The sequence below is a fragment of the Adiantum capillus-veneris genome, chromosome 23, assembly GCF_014529385.1.
Source record: "Adiantum capillus-veneris isolate H3 chromosome 23, ASM1452938v2, whole genome shotgun sequence".
In the NCBI taxonomy this organism is placed as follows: Eukaryota; Viridiplantae; Streptophyta; class Polypodiopsida; order Polypodiales; family Pteridaceae; genus Adiantum; species Adiantum capillus-veneris.
The window spans coordinates 141,609,882-141,632,359 of NC_140953.1; the positions used below are offsets into that span (position 1 = coordinate 141,609,882).

The 22,478-nt window shown below is 45.3% G+C and overlaps 1 protein-coding gene across 4 annotated transcripts in view; it reads right to left on the reverse strand.

Annotated features, from left to right (window-relative positions):
* Positions 1-318: 318 nt before the first annotated feature.
* LOC147428722 (transcription factor HY5-like) overlaps positions 319-22,478 on the reverse strand; it is a 35,774-nt gene continuing 13,614 nt past the window's right edge. For all 4 annotated transcript variants that reach the window (XM_086497125.1, XM_086497124.1, XM_086497123.1 and 1 more), the window contains one exon: positions 319-573. In XM_086497125.1, coding sequence (XP_086353251.1) covers positions 523-573 — 51 coding nt within the window. In that variant the 3' untranslated portion in view covers positions 319-522. The remainder of the gene's footprint in view (positions 574-22,478) is intronic.

Genomic DNA, 22,478 nt, shown 5'->3' on the forward strand with positions numbered 1-22,478 from the left:
GGTGAGTTTGATTGGTAATCAAAAGGTAAAAGCACATTATTATTATTCATGTATTATATCCAAGAACTTTAAGATATCTGAGATATCCAAGATACGAAATCACCAGAACACTAACGATACCATGAAACTTCACATGTTTATTTAGAACACATGATGACTCATTAACTCAGAAAATTCTATTGCATCTTTTCATCTGAATGTTTTAATCCCAAGCAGAAATGCCAAGTAACTTAAAGTTGAACCCTTGTATCTTTCATTGATGGATGAACATGCTGGATAAGAGATATCAGCATGCACAACTGAGACATAACACCAGGATACACATAAGAGACATTTAGCCATGTAAAACTTCAAAAAGAAGACGAGCAATATTAGATTATTCACAACAAGCACATTCAACACACATTCCTATGCAGCATGGTGGCTGAAAATAGCCAAAATGCGTCCTTGAAGCCTTCACAAAGCAAGACGATCGTCCTTCCAAATGTTCATGTCATTATGTGTGTCATGTTTGTAATATCATCAACCTATCCCTTTGACACCATCAGTTCTTATGGAAGTGCTTCGTATAATCTGCATAGTTTAACCAGATTGCATCATAAAGAAGGAAGAGATTGCTTAACTCATGACAAATGCGCAATAAAGAATCAGATTAATGGCACATGCTTAATTATAACGCATGCCCAAACACAACCAGAATAAAGTTATCATGCATAAACATTAAATATATTCCAAAGGCTAGCCAAAAACATTCACCAATAGCTCACATGCGATTCTTAAACATCACAAACAACATATGCCAGGCAATCTGACATGTAGTTCATTCACGTCAAAAGCAGAGTGCACAATCTACAATTAGACAACATAGATAGACCGCCAGGCACAGAGCAACTCTTGAATATACCACACAGAATGTCTGGGTGTCTATCACAGAGAAGTATACCTGACACTTCTCCAAAGATGGATTTAGCAATGCGGCCACACAAGGGGTTGCATTTCCATGTTGAGTCATACAGAGGTGTCACGAGCTTGTATAGGTTTAGACTGCACAGCATGCATTTATGCACTCTACTGACAAGAATAAATTTGGCTTTTGCATTTTCCTTGAAGAAAAAACCAAAAATGAGAATATTTTCATCTTCCTTGTGCGTGAGCGCACATGCACATGCCCCCTCACCTTCATGGGCTAATGCACCTTCAACCAATCTCCACTGTGTTGTCTTTGTTACACGCTTGGACATTCCAAGCGAGAAATCAATAGCAACACACAAACAAAAACTGCAAATAACTGAACTTGGAGAGAGAGAGAGAGAGAGAGAGAGACGGTATGGAATGGCAGAGTTCCGTTCCCAAGTGCACTAGTGCCATTCCCGTATTTCTTTATTGATTGCCGATCACAAAGGTACAACTCCTGAGGGTCCAACTCTCGGCTACTCTGCGTGTAAATGCTCTGCAGAGAGTGAGGCCCCAAGGATAAACAGTTGCAAGGGATGCCCAAAAGTAGAGTCCCCTATACCTTTTGAACCAAAAGCATCGAACCCCAAAAGCTCTATTCTCAAAAGGTTGGCGTAAACCTGCCATCCGTACAACACTGCCACGTCGGCACATAGACAAGTCAAAACGCGAAACTTCCATACATTTTTTGCCACGTCAGCATCAGCCCAAAATTCCGGAATCTGCAGCCAATCTTTACCCTCTTATCTTTTAGGATTTAAGCTCCTCGGCCATGCTCTTCAAGTTGGGTACAATTAGGTTTTTATGCAAACCCTAACCCCTTGCACTGCCATGTCACAAATTTGTGGCATACCCCCCCCCCCCCCCCCCCCCCCCTTGAAAGAATTTGTAATCACCCTCGATTACATCTGCAAAACAGACAAATGCCAAAAACTACCTCAATAGACACCAATTCTAGGTACCGTCCTGTTTGAGGAAGTCACTGGCATGCTTGTTTAAAATGTGAGAAAAATATGAAGTTACAAGATTTAGTGGATCAAGAGTCAAGACAACACTGAAAGATCAGCACGATCTGGATGTGCTTGCTAAATATATTACAATGATCATGTTTTGTATCTCGGACCCTCAATGGAAGTATGATTTATCAGTGACTAGTACATTCACAGAGCATGCAGTTCACAAACCACTTAGTTCACATTGAACACCAAAGCAACCTGAGTAAAGGGAGTGGAGTGGCTCCCCTCTTATGCAGCACGCGTGCACTGCACCAGATTCAACCCGCTCATTTATCGTGCACTTGAGAAATAGACATTGCTCCTGTCGAGCCTGCTGCATCTACTCCTCCAACCAAGGACTGTCAAGGTGGCACTCTAGCATCCGTTGTAAGGAAACAATGCCCCATCTGAGACGCTTCTCCTCCTTGGCTACAATAAAGCGGGCTGCAGACTCCTAAGGGAAGAAGCGACTAAGCTCAACGAGTCCAATGGCTACTCTACTACCAAGGGTGCCCTGAGTGCCTAAATTCTCTGTCCAAAGCGCATCCACCCACTCTCTGAGCTCTGTATCCACTAGAATCCTCTCGAGGATCCACTCCCACTCCTTCGTCTCACAGTAACAGGGAACGGGCGGAACGGCAGCATTACGTACCGAAACGGCGTTCCATCCGACAAAATTTGGCGAAACGGGTTTGGGGACGTTTTGGCGTTCTGAATGACCTGACCGTGGAATGGCCGGAACGGCACACCGAAACGGGCGGAACGGGCCAGAACGGCCGGGGGGAACCCTGGCGGCAGATTTGAATTTTAAAAAGGCAGCGGCAATCTTCAAAATTTGAAAACAGGCGGGCGCCAAGCCGTTTGGGGGCGGTTCACACATTCGCTTGCAAGCTCCTAAGGGGGGTGTGTGTCTTTTCTATCAAAGCTCACCCTCACCCCTCACACTTTCATACAGTCTCAAGCTTGAGCCTTGAACTTTGAAGCCACTATCTTGAGTCTCACCCTCGCTCTCAAGCTTGAAGCACCGAGCCGCAACTTGCAAGCCAGTCACTCTCACCCTCTCTCTCAAGCTTGAAGCTTCAAGGCTCATAGCTCATTGCTCATAGGTTGTTTACTAACTTCTAGGGTGCTTCGAGGCTAATTTCAAAGTTTTTTTGCAGACCGTTCCGGCGTTCCCGTTCCGGTCCCCGCCTCTACGTTCCAATACCGTTCCAGAGCCCCCTATTCCCGTTCCAAGTAACTTTGCTCCGTCTGTCAATCACACTAAGAATCATTGGCGCATGATCTGGAAAGGTAGTCCCCACCAAAATGCATACAAATCCTCCCATGTCACAGATGCGATCATTGGCGTAGAAGCGATCTATTCGAGATAGATTCACTCCCCCCACTCTGCAGTCAGGTCGAGAGAAGGATAGACTATCTGGGGATTGCACAAGGCCTGCATGCAACCACACATTTGATATCCTCAAGGTCATACATAAGTGCTCCCAAGCTGCCAACTCAACCCCGTGCACAGTAGCATGGCTGCCTCCAATCCTATCTAAGGGGTCCTCCAACATGTTGAAATCCCCCCCAACACACCACTGCTCTCCATGAGGCAAAGACTCCACAATGTGTGACCAAAACTCAGCTCGTGCACTCGCGTGGTTGGACGCATTGATATTCAGGAAGCGCATGAGGCTACCATGAACCTGCATAGTAATCCACTCGGCCCTACCTGGCACAATAATACCTCTGCCCACAATGGTCTGCTGCCATGAGTCCGCAATAGTCATACATATTACATACACCTCCCTGGATGTCTCCAGGCCCAAGAGCAGTTGACCAAAAGGTCTCATAGCGGCCCCGCAGAATTTGACCACATCGCATAATGGGGCTCTCACAAAGATGGTGCTGCTGAAGCATAAGTATATCAATCATATCGATAAGATGGTGCTCCTGAAGCATAAGTATATCAATCATATCGATAACCCACAAGGCATCTCTGAATCTCCTGATGCAACCAATCCCTCTGCCGTTGAAACTGGGGTCCACCTAAACCCTGCACATTCCATGAGACAATCCGCATGGAATCAGTGAGAAAAGACCGATGCTGCAGCAGCAGGCACCCTCGCTATCTTCAAGGCCGGCTTGGATGGGGAGTAATCCGCATCTGAGCGACCTCGAGATAGGTGGGCTTGAAGTGATTGTCCTACCCCAGCCCAAGCAGAGCGCGCAAGCTGTAGGGCTATATCCTCTACCCAAGAATCCTCATGTATATATACATAGCAAAGGGAGCTCTGAGTGTCAGCAAAAAAGTGAACCACAAGGTGCCTGCACCCAGCTGCATCCGGTGGCGTCACACTGAACTTGGCTAGCGGCCAAAGTGTTTGTATCAAATCTCTCACCCCCCCCCCCCCCAGGTCCCTTGTGTGGTAGAACTCTAAAGCCTAGACTTGAAGCCCGTCCAGCACTGTGCGCAAAGTCCACTCTGTGTAATCCCTACCACACAACGGAAAGGAGAAGCCTACCAATGTATCCAAAGCCTCGGTACCTCTGGCGACTAAAAAGAGGACCTGAGCTCAGAAACAAGCTGCCTCAAGGTCAGAAGATGAATCGCCAAGGAAACGGGTGAAGCTGTAGTCAACGAAATCCCACCTTCGGCCAATGTCAAAACTGGTCAACCCACCAGGGGCTGAAGCAAAAGGAGACCTATACCAGAAGTGGCATCCTCAAGTAGGGTTGTCCTCCAAAGCCATTTGGCTCGTAGCAAAAGCACTACCAAGAGAGCGTCAAGTTGCGGATGAGTGTCCAGGAGTGTGTGATGGGTCGCGTGATAAAGCTAGAAAATCTGGCCACATCGTCTAACGTGACTCTCACAAAGATGATGCTCATGAAGCATAAGAATATCAATCTCACCACCCACAAGGCATCGTTGAAGCTCTTGACGCAACCGACCCTGCTGGCGTTAAAACTGGGGCCCACCTAATCCCGGCACATTCCATGAGACAATCCTCATAGTCGGAGAGAGAAAACCGATGCTGCAACACCAACCTGTCACAAATTGATGATGTGGCAGTACTGCCAAGACACACAGTGATGACATCACTAATTGTACGAATTGGCTTGTACGACAGCTGATGTGGGAGAGTGTACGACAATTGACGTGGAAGACTGACTGTACGGCTTTCCGCGATTTGCGCTGACAAGTGCTGACGTGGCAACCTGTACGGATTTTCACAAGTTGCGCAAGCTTCTTTTCAGGGTAGATTTTGGAGCCAGCTGCTTTTGGACCAATTGCTTTTGAGTTAAGAGAACTTTTTGGGACTCTGCTTTTGGCATCTCTTGTAAGAATAAAAAGACCCTTAGGGGCCTCACTCTTCAAGGCATCTGGACGCAGAGTCTAAGAGTAGAGGACCCCTTTGGGTATTGTACTTTGCTCAAGCATTAATATAATAAAGAAATACCAAAACAGGGGCCAGGTTTTGAGGCCAATACCTCTAGACACGCAACTACACCGGGCCATGTCGACTCAAGTTTTAAAGTTGTGAAGTATTTTAAGTGATTCTCTCGTGTGTCGTGTCGGATTCTCGACTTGACGTGCCAAAGCCTGTGACAGTGGGCATCAGCCGTGTGCTATTCTCAAAACATATCGGTCCTATCAAACAAGAGATGGGACACTTGGGCACTTTGGAAATGGAGATTGAAGAGTTTTTGTGGGCCGACCCCAGACCTATTAGTTACTCCCATGGGCCCTTACTTCATCGCGCATCGAGCGCGCTCCCGTCTTCATCGCTCTATCTTACAAATAAAGAATCCTAGATTACACAAGGGAGATATTACTGGGCGAGGAGATACTTGCTCTAGAACAGAATTTGGAAAGGAAACTGAAGGGATACTGATATCTTATTGTATGTGTGCAGATAACTAGTAGGAGCGAGGACCATGCATATGAAAGCATTTGGAAACATGAAACTAAACCTCGACTCTTTTGCAACAAGGTGAACCATTTGCTTAAAATTTTTCTTGTTTTGTAGGTGAAATCGAGAACAAGATGGTGACGAATTGGGAGCGATGACAGCTCCAGAATGAACCTTATCACGATTCGAGATTAGAATCATGAACTTTGAATAAAAGATGATGATTCTAGGTGCATCAAGAGTTCTGGACGGATGAGATGACGAGATGATTGAAACACTGTATTCAATATGAACTAACTCTGTGATTTGTGAACTGTCTGATCAGATTTATCTTCTTCTTGACAGGGATAATGTCACGGGGACGTGGCAGCTGTTAACTATGTCACGAGCACGTGGCAACTGCTAACCATAGTTGTTGGTTTCTTTCCAATGATTTTTGTTTTATTTTTGAGACCCTCTTTTTGAAGTAGCTAACGGTCGGACATTGTATGGCCAATGTGAACGGTAGTTTCACCCCCGTCGCACTTAGCAAGTTGGTGGATACTAGGAAGTGAACTCAATAAAGGCATAAACTCAAGGTGGGACTACCAACAGAAAGTATCCGACAGTTGGGCCACATTGCATGTCACCAGCGTGTGACTACTATCTATCATTTTTGTTGATTTCTTTCTTATTATTTATTCACTTTCACTTTTTGGAAACACCCCTCTGGAAATCTAACTGCCCTGCATTGCATAGCTAGTGTGGAACTGTTCAGAGGGAGTCCAGGCCCGAGGGCAAGAGAGCACTAAGATTGGACAAGGACTATGGTTAGCCAAAGTGGGGTCATTGACTAGCCAAAGTGGAATCCTTTGCTACAGAGGCTACATTTCACTTCTTGGTGTGGCTGCAGTGCACAAAGAGGGTCAGATGACCTAGAAAGATACAATGGCAGCATCTCCTAAAATTTAGGGAACTGCTATTTTGGGACCTGAAAATGTGTTCGCGTCATTACCTCCGGTATGACTAGGGGAACATTTTACAACTCTGCCGCGAAGTCAACTGGGCAACCGGTCAGGATATTTTTAAGCGACGAACCCGAAACGGGAAAATGCTTGTAAATGCGCCAAGTGTCATTTTCTCAGGGACTTTCCTCATGCAGAAAAATGGGCGCTGATTTTTAAGCTGGGAGAGGCCTTCATTTGCAATTTGTCACAGGTTGAGAGCTATGGAGTGCTTCCTTTCCGTCTTATGTACAATGCGCTGCCAGGAGTGATGCCCTGCACGCTACGCACTGCTCTCTCTCTCCCCTATGGCAGTATGTTATGCCCCTCTAGTGGGCTTTTCAATTGACCAATGTACAGTTGTGTGGGTTCATGCGCGATTGCCGAGGTAAGAGCCTCTTGCACAGGTACTGGGTTAGCTACCGGCTAATCCCCCGCAGGTATAGGTGATTCGGAGAGGTTTCACGTGCGAAATCTCGTCCGATTCAAAGGGCAAGTAGCCCTACAGGTGCGGGAGCTCGAGGACTTGCTACGGATGTGACCGGCACGCAAAACGGAGCCCGAAACAGTGAATTAATGCCTGCTGTGTATTTTTGCAAGTTTAGGGTTTTGGCCCTAAACGGACCCTAATACCCCCAGGAGGTTCGAGGATGCGAGGGGACCGCTGTACAAATGATCTGGCGCATTTTCGGGGCAGAAAAAGAGAATTCAGCGTGCTGCAGATTCTCGCCAGGTTTTGGAAAGTGTCCGTATGCGTTGGGAAAGTCATCCAATGCGTGGGAATACTGACTGTGAAGGGTCCTAGTACAGTTATGCTGCCGAAATCAGGCCAGAACAGTTGAACTTCAGCCAAGATTGTGCGGGGCACCTTGTAGGGAACCACAACTTTTATTCCCTCTGTTAAAGAATAAAGAAATACCGAAAGGGGCGCCTAATTTAGGGGCCAGTCTGGTGTCGGTCTTCTCATATTTGTATCCCTTCCCCCTTTGTTGTGTCGTGAAAGTACAAGTAAAGTGGGCGACAAATTAAATGGGTGAAAGCAAATAAGGTTAAAGTCTAAGGTCTACCGCCCTTTTTGGATTAAACAGGGCGGTTTCATGGTTCCATCGCCGGGATTAAATCACTTTTTCCCATAGAAGTGAGCCTTGGTCAGTTTGGGCTTGAAGACACAGGGGATCATAGACCAGACACAGGGAATTGCAATTATGGCTGACAGACCAAATGATGTGACTGAAGAGGTTTCCTCCTCACAGGGTCAACAAACACATGAAGTGGGTGAGTCTTCAAGACCACCACAGACGGATGATGATATAATCAGGACCCAGTTGGCTACTGTTGTGGCTATGTTCACCCAAGTAATGCAGAACCCGAGGTTTTTAGCCTTTCTGCAACCTCCTCTTTCGTCTCAGCAAGTTGGGTCACTGAATCATATTCAAAAGCCTGTTAAGGCTCAAGCACAGGTGATTCATACTGCACAGTCAATGGAAACACCTGTACACTTGACGAAGAACATGCAGTCTCCACAGCCTGTGCCTAAGGTGCAAGAACAGGTGGCTGAAATGCCAATCTTTCAAGCTATACCAGTTCAGCCAGCCATTTTTCAGGAGCCTATAACTAGTTCTAATGGGCAAGGAAGCAACCTACAGGCTATGCAACAAGTCTTCCAGCCACCTTCAGTACACCCTGGCTATTTTGGAGGTGGATCGGTATTCCAAAGCATGGTTGGTCATGCACCTGGAAATCAATTTTACACGCCAAGAACAGTGTTCGGGGGTGCTCAAACAATGATGCCTAACCCCATTTATGGTGTCACGGGCATGCTACCAGGGTTTCAAAGCATTCAGGGCCAATTTGGGATGCCACAGGCAAATGTTGGTATGGCTGGAATTACAAATCAACAGCCAAATATGGCATTTCCAGGTCAACTTAATAGCGGTCAAGGAACACAGATGAACCCTAGCAGTGTTCCCATGTTTAAGTCACTTCCATATGACAACTTAACGCCACTGGAGAGGCCAACTCCGTACAAAGAAGGTGGCAAAGGTGTGACATTCACGATCTTTACAGGGTTTGATGACAAGAAGAAGGCTCTCTCATTCCTCCAGCAATTTGACGAGGCCTATGCAGGGGGAAACTTTACAGAGGCTTCAAAGGTCCGCAAGGCAGCCACTTTCTTGACAGGGAATGCGGGACAATGGTGGACAACTTTATTGCTTCAAGGGCAAGCTCCGTCCACATGGACTTACTTCAAGCAGATTTTTGCAGCAGCATGGCTATCTGATGACTTTGAAGCAGATGTCATGATAGAATGGCACCAGCTTAATGCTGCCACTTGCAAGAATCTGGATGACTACAATCGGAAGTTTTGGAAAGCTCTACTTCCAGACTGTTCCAGTAACTTCCTATAGGTTTGTGCCATTGACAGAACAGATTGAAAATACTGTTGTGGCCTACCCAAAGGATTGAGAAAGTACTGCACGAAGACCAAAGTCACTACTTTGACGCAACTCATCGAGGTAGCAAACACTGGCAATGGTTTGCTCAAGGGAGAAGATTGTGAATTTAATACTGGCGTCAAGGAAGGATCAACCAAGAAAAATTCAGCGAAGAAGTACGTTCCCAATGAGGTTCCTAAAGGGACTCGGGAGCCAGCCAATGCAGGGAAAGGCAAAGCTACAGCTGAATCAAAAAAGAGACCAGCAAAGAAATGGAAAAGACGTTTTCCTCGCAAGTCGGAAGAGCAAAAGAAGGTCCTGAGGTCAGACAACAAATGTTTTATCTGTGAGCAGCCTAGCCACATTGCTTACAATTGTCCTCAAAAGAAAAAACCAGCTGATTCTGAAGACAAGGAGGACAAGAAAGGAAAGAGGCCCATGGCTGGTCTAGTGCCAGATATGGTGGGCGACAAGCCAAATTCACATGCAAGTGAGCTTTGCAGAGCATGGGGAAAGGTCAGGGATCAAACAGTGCTTATCTTCTTTGATCCACGTGCCAAAGCCAACTTCATTTCCCCATAATTGGCTTCAAAGTTGGGAATCAGACCTGAGGTATACAGCAGAGGCAGGTTTGGCATGTCCTGGCCATATAGAGGCTGTGACACCCATCATAGCAAAGTTGCGCCTACATATCCAGTCCTATGTAGATGCTGAAGAATTTTACATCATGCCACTGGACGGATGTGATGTGTTGCTAGGTATTCCTTGGTTGTTTCGTGTACAGGGAATCATGGATGCCTACAACAAAAAGATCATTGTACAGAGTAGGGAAAAGACTCACATTCTGGATGTAAAGCTTAAAGGGGAGTCTATTCCCACTGTATCAGCTTCTGCTATTACTTCTGTAATGAAAAAGCATCTTTCTGCGTACTTGGTTTTTGCACGTGAAGTGTCAGATTGTGACGAATCAAATTTATCTATGTTAGATAAAGAAAGGTCAATGTTTTTACAACAGTATAGTGACTGTTTTTCCGATTCATTACCGTCTCAGCTACCGCCAGAGAGACCCGAGGACCATGCGATAGATTTGGTGCCAAGCAGTAGCCCACCAAATAAGCCTCCGCACAGGGTTAGAGCGGCTCAACAGAAAGAGATAATGAGCCAAGTACAGGAGCTGCTAGAAAAGGGGCTGATTCAGCCCAGTTCATCTCCATTATGTTCTCTTGTGTTGTTGGTGCAGAAAAAGGATGGCTCATGGCGTATGTGCATCGACTACCGTACACTGAACAAGAATACCATCAAGAATAGGTTCACTATACCTAGAATTGATGATATTCTGGACAAATTAGAAGGAGCATCTATTTTTAACAAGATAGATCTAAAGAGTGGGTACCATCAGATCCACATTGGATCAGAGGATGTGCACAAAACTGCTTTTAGAACAACGTTTGGCACTTACGAATTTTTAGTGATGCCCTTTGGTCTCACAAATGCTCCTGCTACGTTCAATAGGATGATGGACAAAATTTTCCGTCCACACCAGCAGTTTGTTGGTACATTCTTTGATGCCATGATAGTCTACTCAAAGAATGAAGAGGAGCATAGGCATCACTTGGCCATTGTGTTCAAAGAGCTACGCAGCCATAAGTTGCTCATCAATGCAAAGAAAAGTGAATTTTTTTTGGAAGAGATTCACTTTCTGGGACACGTTGTCTCAAAGGATGGTGTAAGAATGGATCCTGCAAAAGTTGAAGCGATCAAGTCATCGCCAGATTTGAAGACGGTGCACGATGTCCGAAGCTTTTTGGGACTATGCTCCTATTACAGAAGGTTTATCCGAAATTTCGCTGAGATTGCTTCACCTTTACATGCTCTTCGAAAGAAGGCAGTCACATCTTAAAGGAAAGATGACTTCAGATCCAATCATTGTGTTGCCAGATCTTAGGAAGTCATTTGTGGTCCAGTGTGACGCCTGTGGTAGTAGCATTGGTGCAGTGCTAATGCAAGATGGCAGGGTAGTAGCCTATGAGAGTAGAATCTTGCAAGGGCAAGAAAAGACTATGCAAGTCTATGAAAAAGAACTGCAAGTCGTCATTCATGCGCTCTTAAGTTGGAAACACTACCTGCTAGGTGCAGATTTCCTTGTCCAAACGGATCATCAGACCTTGCGATACTTCTTAACACAAGCAAAGTTATCTGAGAAGCATATGCGATGGGCAAATATCTTGTCCATGTTCCATTTTCAGATTGTGCATGTGGAAGGCAAGAAGAACGTTGTGGCTGATGCCTTGTCAAAGAAGCCACAAATTTCAGCCGTGTCAATTACTAATCATCATGAATTTGATGATATGAGGGAACAGTATGCAAATGATGAAGATTTCGCAAGGGTCTTCGAGCAGCCACTGGATGGACAACGTCATGAACACTATCTTCTCAAAGATGGTTTCATGATGATGCATGGCAGATTGTGTGTAACAAAGCCATTGCGACACAAAGTTATGGAGGAGAGTCATGTCCCACCGGATGCAGGGCATCGTGCTATCGATGCTACAGTTAAAGCGGTTGAGACATTCTTCTACTGGCCTACATTGAGAAGAGATGTGGATGCCTTTGTGCGAGAATGCCTAATATGCCAGAAGGTCAAGTTTGACAGGCAAAAGGCACTAGGGTTATTGCAACCACTACCTATGGATTTTATCTTTGATCTTCCGAGAACGCAGAAAGGAAACGATGTCATTTGCAGATTCAGCAAGCAGGCTCATTTTATTCCTGTCAGAAAGAAGATAAAGCCAGATCAAATGGCAAGCTTGTTTATGAGCAATACTTTCAAGTATCATGGCATGCCACAGTCGATTGTTAGCGACCGTGATCCACGCATGACAAGTTTGTTCTGGACAGGCTTGTTTGAGACTATGGGCACAGCGCTCAAATTCTCTTCGTCATTTCATCCTCAAACAGATGGGCAGTCAGAAGAGGCAAATTCTACTGTCCTAGATCTGCTGAAGTGCTATGTGTTAGAGCATAAAGGAAAGTGGGAGCAGTATTTGCCATTGGTGGAGTATGCATACAATAATACAATGCATTCATCAACTGGCAAGGCACCTTTTGAGATAGTTGAAGGTGGCAAGAAAGTTCCTCCCATACTGCATACAAAGGACAAGATATTTGAAGCAGACAAGTATGTTCAGGACATGGATGAAATGTACAAGAAGGTCAAAGTGGCCTTGGAAAAGACTCGGGCAAAGCAAAAGAAAGCAGCTAATCGGCACCGTCGTGAAGTGGTATTTTCACTTGGTGATTGGGTGCTTCTACGCTTTGAAAAGCCAAGATAAAGAAGATGAAGGGCAAGGAAAGACTGTTTCCAAAGCTCAGCATGCGTTACTATGGGCCTTTTCAAGTATGCAACATAATCAATGATGTTGCATATAGGCTGAAATTGCATGAGAGTTGGAAGATTCACAATGCGTTTCATGCGGGTCTGAGCATGCGTTACTATGGGCCTTTTCAAGTATGCAACATAATCAATGATGTTGCATATAGGCTGAAATTGCATGAGAGTTGGAAGATTCACAATGCGTTTCATGCGAGTCTTCTCAGACCCTATGTGGGTGATGTGCCAAAGGATATGCCAACTATAACCGGCCTGTACAACGTAGAGGGCGGTACTATTGCAATTACCTGTTATCTTTACACAGAGCACTAAGAAGGGAAGAGATCACAGTTGCGTCCAGCGACTAGAATGTCACACAATGCGTTTCATGCGAGTCTTCTCAGACCCTATGTGGGTGATGTGCCAGAGGATATGCCAGCTATAACCGGCCTGTACAACATAGAGGGCGGTACTATTGCAATTACCTGTTATCTTTACACAGAGCACTAAGAAGGGAAGAGATCACAGTTGCGTCCAACGACTAGAATGTCACTGCGCACACGAGACCGACACCCTGTAGGCCCCAAAGACTGGCGCCCCTTTCGGTATTTCTTTATTCAACTTAAGGTAGACGATCCGACCACTTAGCACAAGCTTTCACAAAGCTGTCCAAACCTGGCGAGGGCTGAAAACGCAGGTTGACGACCTGATTTTGGCAACATAACGGCGCAAAAACCCCTGTAGGTCAAAAGCACCTGTCTAGGACGGATTCCCTCGCTATCTGGAAGCTTTCTGGTGAGCTGTCACAGAAATTCAGCGGGCTGTAATTCCCTGTTTTTCACTGCCGGGTGCCCAAAAGCCTGTACACACATCCCAAGGCTCTCACGAGGCTCCCCCTGTGTTCCCTTGCAGTTTAGGTGCGAAACCCTAAACCTGCAAAAAAACACAGCAGGCTGTAATTCGCTGTTTCGGATCGTTTTTAGCGGAGCGAACACGCCTACACGTGTCCCAAGGGCTCCCTCTCTCGCGATGGAACTGTGCATACCTGTGGGGGATTAGCAATTAGCTAATCCGGTTCCTGTTCAGAAGGCTCTTGCCTTGGCAAACGCGCATAAACCCCCAGAACTGTACATGTTCATCTGAGTAGCCCAACTAATGGGGCATTACCATATGTGCCAAAGGGGAGAGAGAGATGCACGAGAGCAAGTCATCGCGCTACATGAGACAGAAGCTTTCCATTAAAGCTGTAGACCTGCACCCACTACTCAAACACACACTATAGCTCACTTATGATCAAAAATCAGCCTCCTCTCTCAAATTGGGCGCCCCCTCTTCAGCTAGAAGTAGCAAACTCTCCAAAAGCCGCCATGTGTCTAGTTTGCCCCTTTTGAGTTAATTCTCTAGTTCCCACTGACTTATAAAGTTATAAGTGACTTTCCGAGTGGCCCAGACTTCATTTGGCGCACACACGCTTCCATACTCATCAGAATTCAGTGCTAACTAGCCCGACCAGTCCCAGACTGACCGACCCAGACTCCCGCTGTGAGAAACCTATTCGGACGTAGCCATTTCACACTAGCCATGCAATGTCCACTTGCACCTTTTCAAGGGTTCCGGGGAAAACAAGTAAAAATAAAATAAATAAAAATATCTAGTACTTATTTACGAAAGGCGACACGAAAAATACACCTCCTGGTGACACACCCCACCCTCGAAATACTGCAAGCGACCTCGCTTGCATGCCAATAATACATGCGGTATCTGTTGATATCACACATATTCTATGATGGGAATCCAAGATATACATGCTTCCGGAAATGTAGCGTTGGACAATTAAACAATCCCACCAAGCTGGCTACGACACATATATCAAGCATAGAAGTCTTCTAGTGTACTCTGAAGCATAAACTTCTCTAGCTAAATTCTGTATGGAAAGAATAGATACAATTGCTTAACTACTCTCTTGAGCATCATGAACCATGCTCTTGCCTTGCTCCAAAAAGTCTACATCAAGTCACTGTGGGTTCCATCTGAAAGGCTTCAAGATACAATTGCAATAGCTGAGGTGAATCAAGCAATTCAGACTCTTCCATCCATTTGGCATCCAATGATGGATAGTTCTTGAACTTCACCAAATAGCGTCTTGCAACCTTTCCTCTAACCTTTCTTTCTTTATGTGCCAATATCTGTTCAGGAACAAGGATTTCATCCAATTCTTCCACTTCGGGTTGTTCCTCATCAAGCATTTTCTCTGGCACATTACCAACAAAGGGTCTTAGAAGGCTGACATGAAAAGCATTATGTATTTTCCAGCCTTCTGGTAGCTTTAATCTGTAAGCTACATCGCTGATCTTTTCTGAAATGTGAAAAGGACCATAATATCGCATACTGAGCTTAGGAAACAAGCGTTCCTTGCCTTTTCTTTTCCTTAACCTGGCCTTTTCAAAGCGCAAAAGCACCCAATCACCAAGTGAAAATACAAGTTCACGACGGTGACGATCAGCAGCTTTCTTTTGCTTAGCCCGAGTCTTTTCAAGAGCAATCTTTATCTTCCTATATGTTTCATCCATATCTTGCACATACTTGTCTGTCTCAAAAATCTTGTCCTTAGTCTGCAAAATGGGCGGGACTTTCTTCCCTCCTTCCACTATCTCAAATGGTGCCTTACCTGTTGACGTATGCACAGTGTTATTGTAAGCATATTCAACCAATGGAAGATGGTGTTCCCAAGTTGCCTTGTGCTCTGACACATAATATTTGAGCAGGTCCAGAACAGTAGAATTTGCCTCTTCTGACTGTCCATCAGTTTGCGGATAAAACGAAGAAGAGAACTTTAGCATAGTGCCCATGTTCTCAAACAATGCCTTCCAGAAAAGATTCGTCATACGTGGATCCCTGTCACTGACAATTGACTGAGGCATCCCATGATATTTAAAGATATTGCTCATAAATATCTAGACCATGTGTTCTGGCTTTATCTTCTTCCTCACAGGAATGAAATGGGCCTACTTACTGAACCTACAAATGATAGTCCAAATCCCATCATTGCCTGTTTGCGTCCTTGAAAGATCAAAGATAAAGTCCTTTGCTATGCTTTCCCATGGCCTATCTGGGATCGGCAATGGCTGCAACAATCCCGGTTGCTTTTGTCTGTCAAATTTGACTTTTTGGCATACTAAGCATGATCTTACAAATGTGTCAACATCTTGACGCAAAGCTGGCCAATAGAAGAATGCCTCAACCCCTGTCACTGTCGCATCAATTCCACGATGCCCAGCATAAGGTGGAGCATGACTTTCCATCAAAATCTTGGGCCGTAACTGTTTGGTAACGCATAACTTTCCATGCATCATGAGAAAGTCATTCTTAAGCATATAGTGCTCATGATGTTGCCCATCACCAAGCTGGTCATAGATCCTTGCAAAATTTGAATCTTCAACATATTGTGTCTTCGTTTCGTCTAGTTCACAATGGTACGGAATTGACACTGCTGAAATTTGGGGCTTTCGTGACAACGCATCAGCCACCACGTTCTTTTTCCCTTGCACATGCACAATCTGAAAATGGAACATTGACAAGATGTTTGCCCATCGCATGTGCTTCTCAGACAACTTCGTCTGTGTGAGAAAATATCGCAAGGTTTGATGATCCGTTTGGACAACAAAATCAACCCCCAGCAGATAGTGTTTCCAACTAGTGAGAGCATGAATTACTGCCAGCAATTCTTTCTCATAGACTTGCAAGTTCCTTTCAGTCTTTAAAAGAATTCTGCTCTCATATGCAACTACTCGGCCATTCTGCATTAGAACTGCACCAAGACTATGGCCACACGCATCACACTGAACGACAAAAGGTTTCGAAAGATCTGGCAAAATGATTACCGGATCTGAAGTCAACTTCTCTTTCAAGTGTTCGAACGCTAAAATTTCCTTGGTTGTCCACTTGAAAGTAACTCCTTTTCCTTGTAGTGCATGGAGTGGAGAAGCAATCTCAGGAAAATTTCGGATGGACCTCTTGTAGTAGGAACATAAGCCTAGAAAGCTTCGAATGTCATGTACGGACTTCAAGTCTGGCCATGACCTAATTGCTTCCACTTTAACGGGATCCATGCGTACCCCATCCTTTGAAACAATGTGCCCAAGGAAGTGAATTTCTTGCAAAAAGAATTCACTCTTCTTCGCATTAATGAGTAGCCTGTTCTTACGTAACTCATTGAAAACTGCAGTCAAGTGATCCCTATGCTCCTCTTCGGACTTCGAATAGACAATCATGTCATCAAAGAAGGTACCCACGAAGTTTCTATGTAGTCTAAAAATTATGTCCATCATTCTATTAAACGTGGCAGGAGCATTTGTGAGACCAAATGGCATGACAAGAAACTCATAGAGACCAAATGTTGTCCTGAACGCAGTCTTATGGACATCTTCTGGCCTAATACGTATCTGATGGTAGACACTCTTTAGGTCTATCCTTGTAAACAATGACGCTCCCTCAAGCCGATCAAGAATGTCGTCTATCCTCGGTATGGTGAACCTGTTCTTGATGGTATTCTTATTCAAGGCGCGATAGTCAATGCACATGCGCCATGAACCATCCTTCTTCTGCACTAAGAGTATAGGCGAACAAAAAGGGGATGAACTGGGCTGAATCAGCCCCTTCTCTAAAAGCTCGTTGACCTGACTCATAATCTCTTTCTGTTGGGCTGCACTAACCCTATATGGTGGTCTATTCGGTGGACTAGAACCTGGCACAAGATCTATGGTATGATCCTCAGGTCTCTCAGGAGGTAACTCCCCTGGCAAAGAGCCTGAAAAACAATCACTGAAACCACTCAAAAAAGTTGACATGTCTTTATCTAAGGTAGACAAATTAGATACAACTTGAGGTACTTCTTTTGCAAAGATCAAGTACGCAAAAAGATGATTCTTTATTACAGATGAAATAGCAGAAGCAGAAACAACTGGAACAGACTCACCTTTAAGCTTTACATCAAGGACATGAGTCTTTCCTCTATGTACAAGGGTAATCTTTTTGTTGTAAGTATCCACCATAGCATGCAACCTGTAACATCATGGGATACCCAGTCACACATCACAACCCTCAAGTGGCAATATATGAAATTCTTCTGCATCCACATAGCTCTGAATGTGCAGACGAAGCTTCCCCAAAATGGGAGTAACGGGCTCTGAATGACCTGGGCATGCCAAACCTACTTCCCCTGTCATACCCATCTCCTCTGCACGAATGCCCAACTTTGATGCCAATTCTAGTGATATGAAATTTGCACGGGCTCCTGGATCAAAGAAAACCAGCACTGTCTCGTCTCTAACTTTGCCCCAAGCTCTGCACAGCTACGTGGCATCTGTGTTTGGCTGGTCTCCAACCAAATCTAGAACAAGTCCTGCACTTGGCTTTGGCTTCTTCCCTTTATGGTCTGACTTGTCATCCTTATCCTGTGACTTCTTCTGTGGGCATTCATTCGCAAAATGTCCTTCCTGTTCACAAATGTAGCATTTCTTGGCCTCCCTAAGAGCTTTCCGTTCTTCAAAAGTTTTGCCAGAAAAATGCCTCTTTTGTCCTTGTCCTCGTCCCGAAGAAGACTTAGATTGCTTCTTGGACGTATCACCTTCTTCAGTGGAGGGCTTCTTTGTGGGAGGCTCAAAAGGCTTTGCTGCAACATTGCCCTTGGCTGAAAACTGTTTGCCCTGGGACCCTTTCTTGTGGCTATTAAATCCATCGGAATCTCCTTTCAACAGATTGTTGGCCACTCTTGCATTCTCTATCAACTGAAACATATTCATGACAGTAGGCTTTGTGCAGTAGTCCCTGATTTCCGCAACAGTACTTCTCAATCTGTTCTCACAATGGCACAAACTTGTAAGAGGTGACTGGCAACAGTGCGGCCCAAAACTGTTTATTGTACTCTTCCAAATTCGCACACTGTTTAGCATTCAACTCGTGCCATTCAGTCATCACATCCACTTCGAAAGTGTTTGTCAACCATGCAGGCGCAAAAAGCTGTTTAAATTGGACCCACGTTGTTGGGGCTTGACCTTGGTTCAACAATGCGGTCCACCATTGAAGCGCATTCCCTTTCAAGAAAGTGGCAACCTTGCGTATCTTCGAAGATTCCGTGAAGTTTCCTCCAGCATAAGCTACATCGAACTGCTGTATGAAGGTCAAAGCCTTCAATTGGTCCTCAGTTCCTCTGAAGTTTCAAACTTCACTCCCTGCCCACCTTCCTTGTAATCCTTAAGCTAACTCAAAGGAGCCACATTATCATAAACAGGTGCCTGTAACAATGGTGCTCCATGAGTGTTCATTCCAGCACTCGCATCAACTGTTTTCCCTGCCATATCTGCATTTTGTACGTATGGCTGCGAAAAACCAGCCATACCAGCATAAGCTACATCGAACTGCTGTATGAAGGTCAAAGCCTTCAATTGGTCCTCAGTTCCTCTGAAGTTTCAAACTTCACTCCCTGCCCACCTTCCTTGTAATCCTTAAGCTAACTCAAAGGAGCCACATTATCATAAACAGGTGCCTGTAACAATGGTGCTCCATGAGTGTTCATTCCAGCACTCGCATCAACTGTTTTCCCTGCCATATCTGCATTTTGTACGTATGGCTGCGAAAAACCAGCCATACCAAATTGTGTTCCAGGCACTCGAAACTGGCCATAGGCACCCTGAAAACCTGGTTGGACACCCATGTTCGCGTACATAGGGTTACGCATGCCTGTTTGCATTGTCCCGAACACATTCCCTGGCATATAACCTGTGGAAGGTCCAGCCATAGCTTGAAACACTGAACCACCTCCAAGATAACCAGGATAAGTATTAGGCAATGGAAGGGTCTGACGCATAGCCTGTTCATTGCTCCCTTGACCATTCAAAAACGGTTCTTGTCCAGCTAAAGCAAGTTGCTTTGGATCATTGGACACCGCTAGTTGCTCAACCACATGGGCTTTCCCTCGAGCATCATGAGTCCTCTGCGCATTGGAAATCTCCTTTTCCTGCAACGGCTCAGTCATGCCCTGTGTAGGAGGCTGAAAACCCTGTGTTGGAGCCTGTAAGAACTCCTGCATCCTTGGGTTGTTAGCCAACTGCTGAAACATGTCCATGCAGCAAGCAGTTGAGTTCTAAACAACCTGTCCTCTTCTTGAAGAGTTGAAGGAATTTTCTCTGTGCCATGTGAGGAAGATCCCTCTTCAGGTACTTGGTCTCCTCTCTTCTCTGCCATATCGACAAGCTCTGTGTTGCTTTCACCCACAACAATCCACGCTACACTTTTTGAAGAAAAAGTGACTATCCCGTCGATGGAACCATATAACCGGCCTGTACAGCGTAGAGGGCGGTACTATTGCAATTACCTGTTATCTTTACACAGAGCACTGAGAAGGGAAGAGAACACAGTTGTGTCCAACGACTAGAATGTCACTGCGCACACGAGACCGACACCCTGTAGGCCCCAAAGACTGGCGCCCCTTTCGGTATTTCTTTATTCAAATTAAGGTAGACGATCTGACCACTTAGCACAAGCTTTCACAAAGCTGTCAAAACCTGGCGAGGGCTGAAAACGCAGGTTTTCGACCTGATTTTGGCAACATAACGGCGCAAAAACCCCTGCAGGTCAAAAGCACCTGTCTAGGACGGATTCCCTCGCTATCTGGAAGCTTTCTGGTGAGCTGTCACAGAAATTCAGCGGGCTGTAATTCCCTGTTTTTCACTGCCGGGTGCCCAAAAGCCTGTACACGCATCCCAAGGCTCTCACGAGGCTCCCCCGGTGTTCCCTTGCAGTTTAGGTGCGAAACCCTAAACCTGCAGAAAAACACAGCAGGCTGTAATTCGCTGTTTTGGATCGTTTTTAGCGGAGCGAACACGCCTACGCGTGTCCCAAGGGCTCCCGCACACAATGGGACAGTTCCCCGGTGAATTGGACGAGTTTTCACGCAAGAAAACTCTCCAAACTCGCAATCTCTCGCGATGGAACTGTGCGTACCTGTGGGGGATTAGCAATTAACTAATCCGGTTCCTGTTCAAAAGGCTCTTGCCTTGGCAAACGCGCATAAACCCCCAGAACTGTACATGTTCATCTGAGTAGCCCAACTAGTGGAGCATTACCATATGTGCCAAAGGGGAGAGAGAGATGCACGAGAGCAAGTCATCGCGCTACATGAGACAGAGGAGAAGGCAAGCTTTCCATTAAAGCTGTAGACCTGCGCCCACTACTCACACACACACTGTAGCTCACTTATGATCAAAAATCAACCTCCTCTCTCAAATTGGGCCCCCCCTCTTCAGCTGGAAGTAGCAAACTCTCCAGAAGCCGCCATGTGTCCAGTTTGCCCCTTTTGAGTTAATTCTCTAGTTCCCACTGACTTATAAAGTTATAAGTGACTTTCCGAGTGGCCCAGACTTCATTTGGCGCACACAGGCTTCCATACTCATCAGAATTCAATGCTAACTGGCCCGACCAGTCCCAGATTGACCGACCCATACTCCCGCTGTGAGAAACCTATTCGGCCGCAGCCATTTCACACTGGCCATGCAATGTCCACTTGCACCTTTTCAAGGGTTCCGGGGAAAACAAGTAAAAATAAAATAAATAAAAATATCTAGTACTTATTTACGAAAGGCGACACGAAAAATACACCTCCTGGTGACACCAGCTGAAGATCAGCCGGAAGTCGAGGAACTTGACGAGATCTTGGTCCCGGAACAGATTTTGGCACATAAAGAAAGAAAAGTGAAAGGCAAGGTTGCTAGGCGTTACTTGGTGAAGTTCATAAACTATCCACCAATGGATGCTAAGTGGATGGAAGAAGGTGAACTTACAGAGTCACCAACTGTGTTATCACTTTACCTTGAAGCCTTCGATTTGCAACCTACCTTTACCCCTTGAGTTTCAAAGCTACATGGATTGTCAGTGTGACAATGGCTTCTGAAACAAATGATGTACATGGTATTTAAAGTGAGCTCAAATCAAGTACATGTTACATGATGTTAGAGTTGTACAGATTGTCAGTTTGGCAATTGCTCTTACGGAATGTCCAAAAGTGTGGTTAGTGCTATAGAAGTGAGTATTTCTTGTCAGTTTGTCAAGGATACAATAATTGCTTCTATTAAAGGGTACATGTGTAACTGCATTCTTAAACTGTCGGTTTGGGTATGCTCGAAAGTGTTACTAGATCCAACATGTACTAAAAGACAGTGGCAAAATACCTAGCTACCATTTTGTCATTGGAAAGTTAATGACTCAAAGCAATGGCAGAGTGCGAAGCTACCACTATGTCATTGGAACATGGTTCACACGCAGGCAATACATGTGTCGACGAGGTGTTGAATACACCAGGGTTGACAATGAGCATGTATGTGTCGTACATGTGTCGATAGGTGTTGAACACACCAGTGTTGATTGTGAGCATGTACGACATAGATGCAAACGAGGACGTTTGAGATTTCAAGAGGGGGGTATGTCACCAGCGTGTGACTACTATCTATCCTTTATGTTGATTTCTTTCTTATTATTTATTCACTTTCACTTTTTGGAAACACCCCTCTAGAAATCTAACTGCCCTGCATTGCATAGCTAGTGTGGAACTGTTCAGAGGGAGTCCAGGCCCGAGGGCAAGAGAGCACTAAGGTTGGACAAGGACTATGGTTAGCCAAAGTGGGGTCATTGACTAGCCAAAGTGGAATCCTTTGCTACAGAGGCTACATTTCACTTCTTGGTGTGGCTGCAATGTACAAAGAGAGTCAGATGACCTAGAAACATACAATGGCAGAATCTCCTACAATATAGGGAACTGCTATTTTGGGACCTGAAAATGTGTTCGCGTC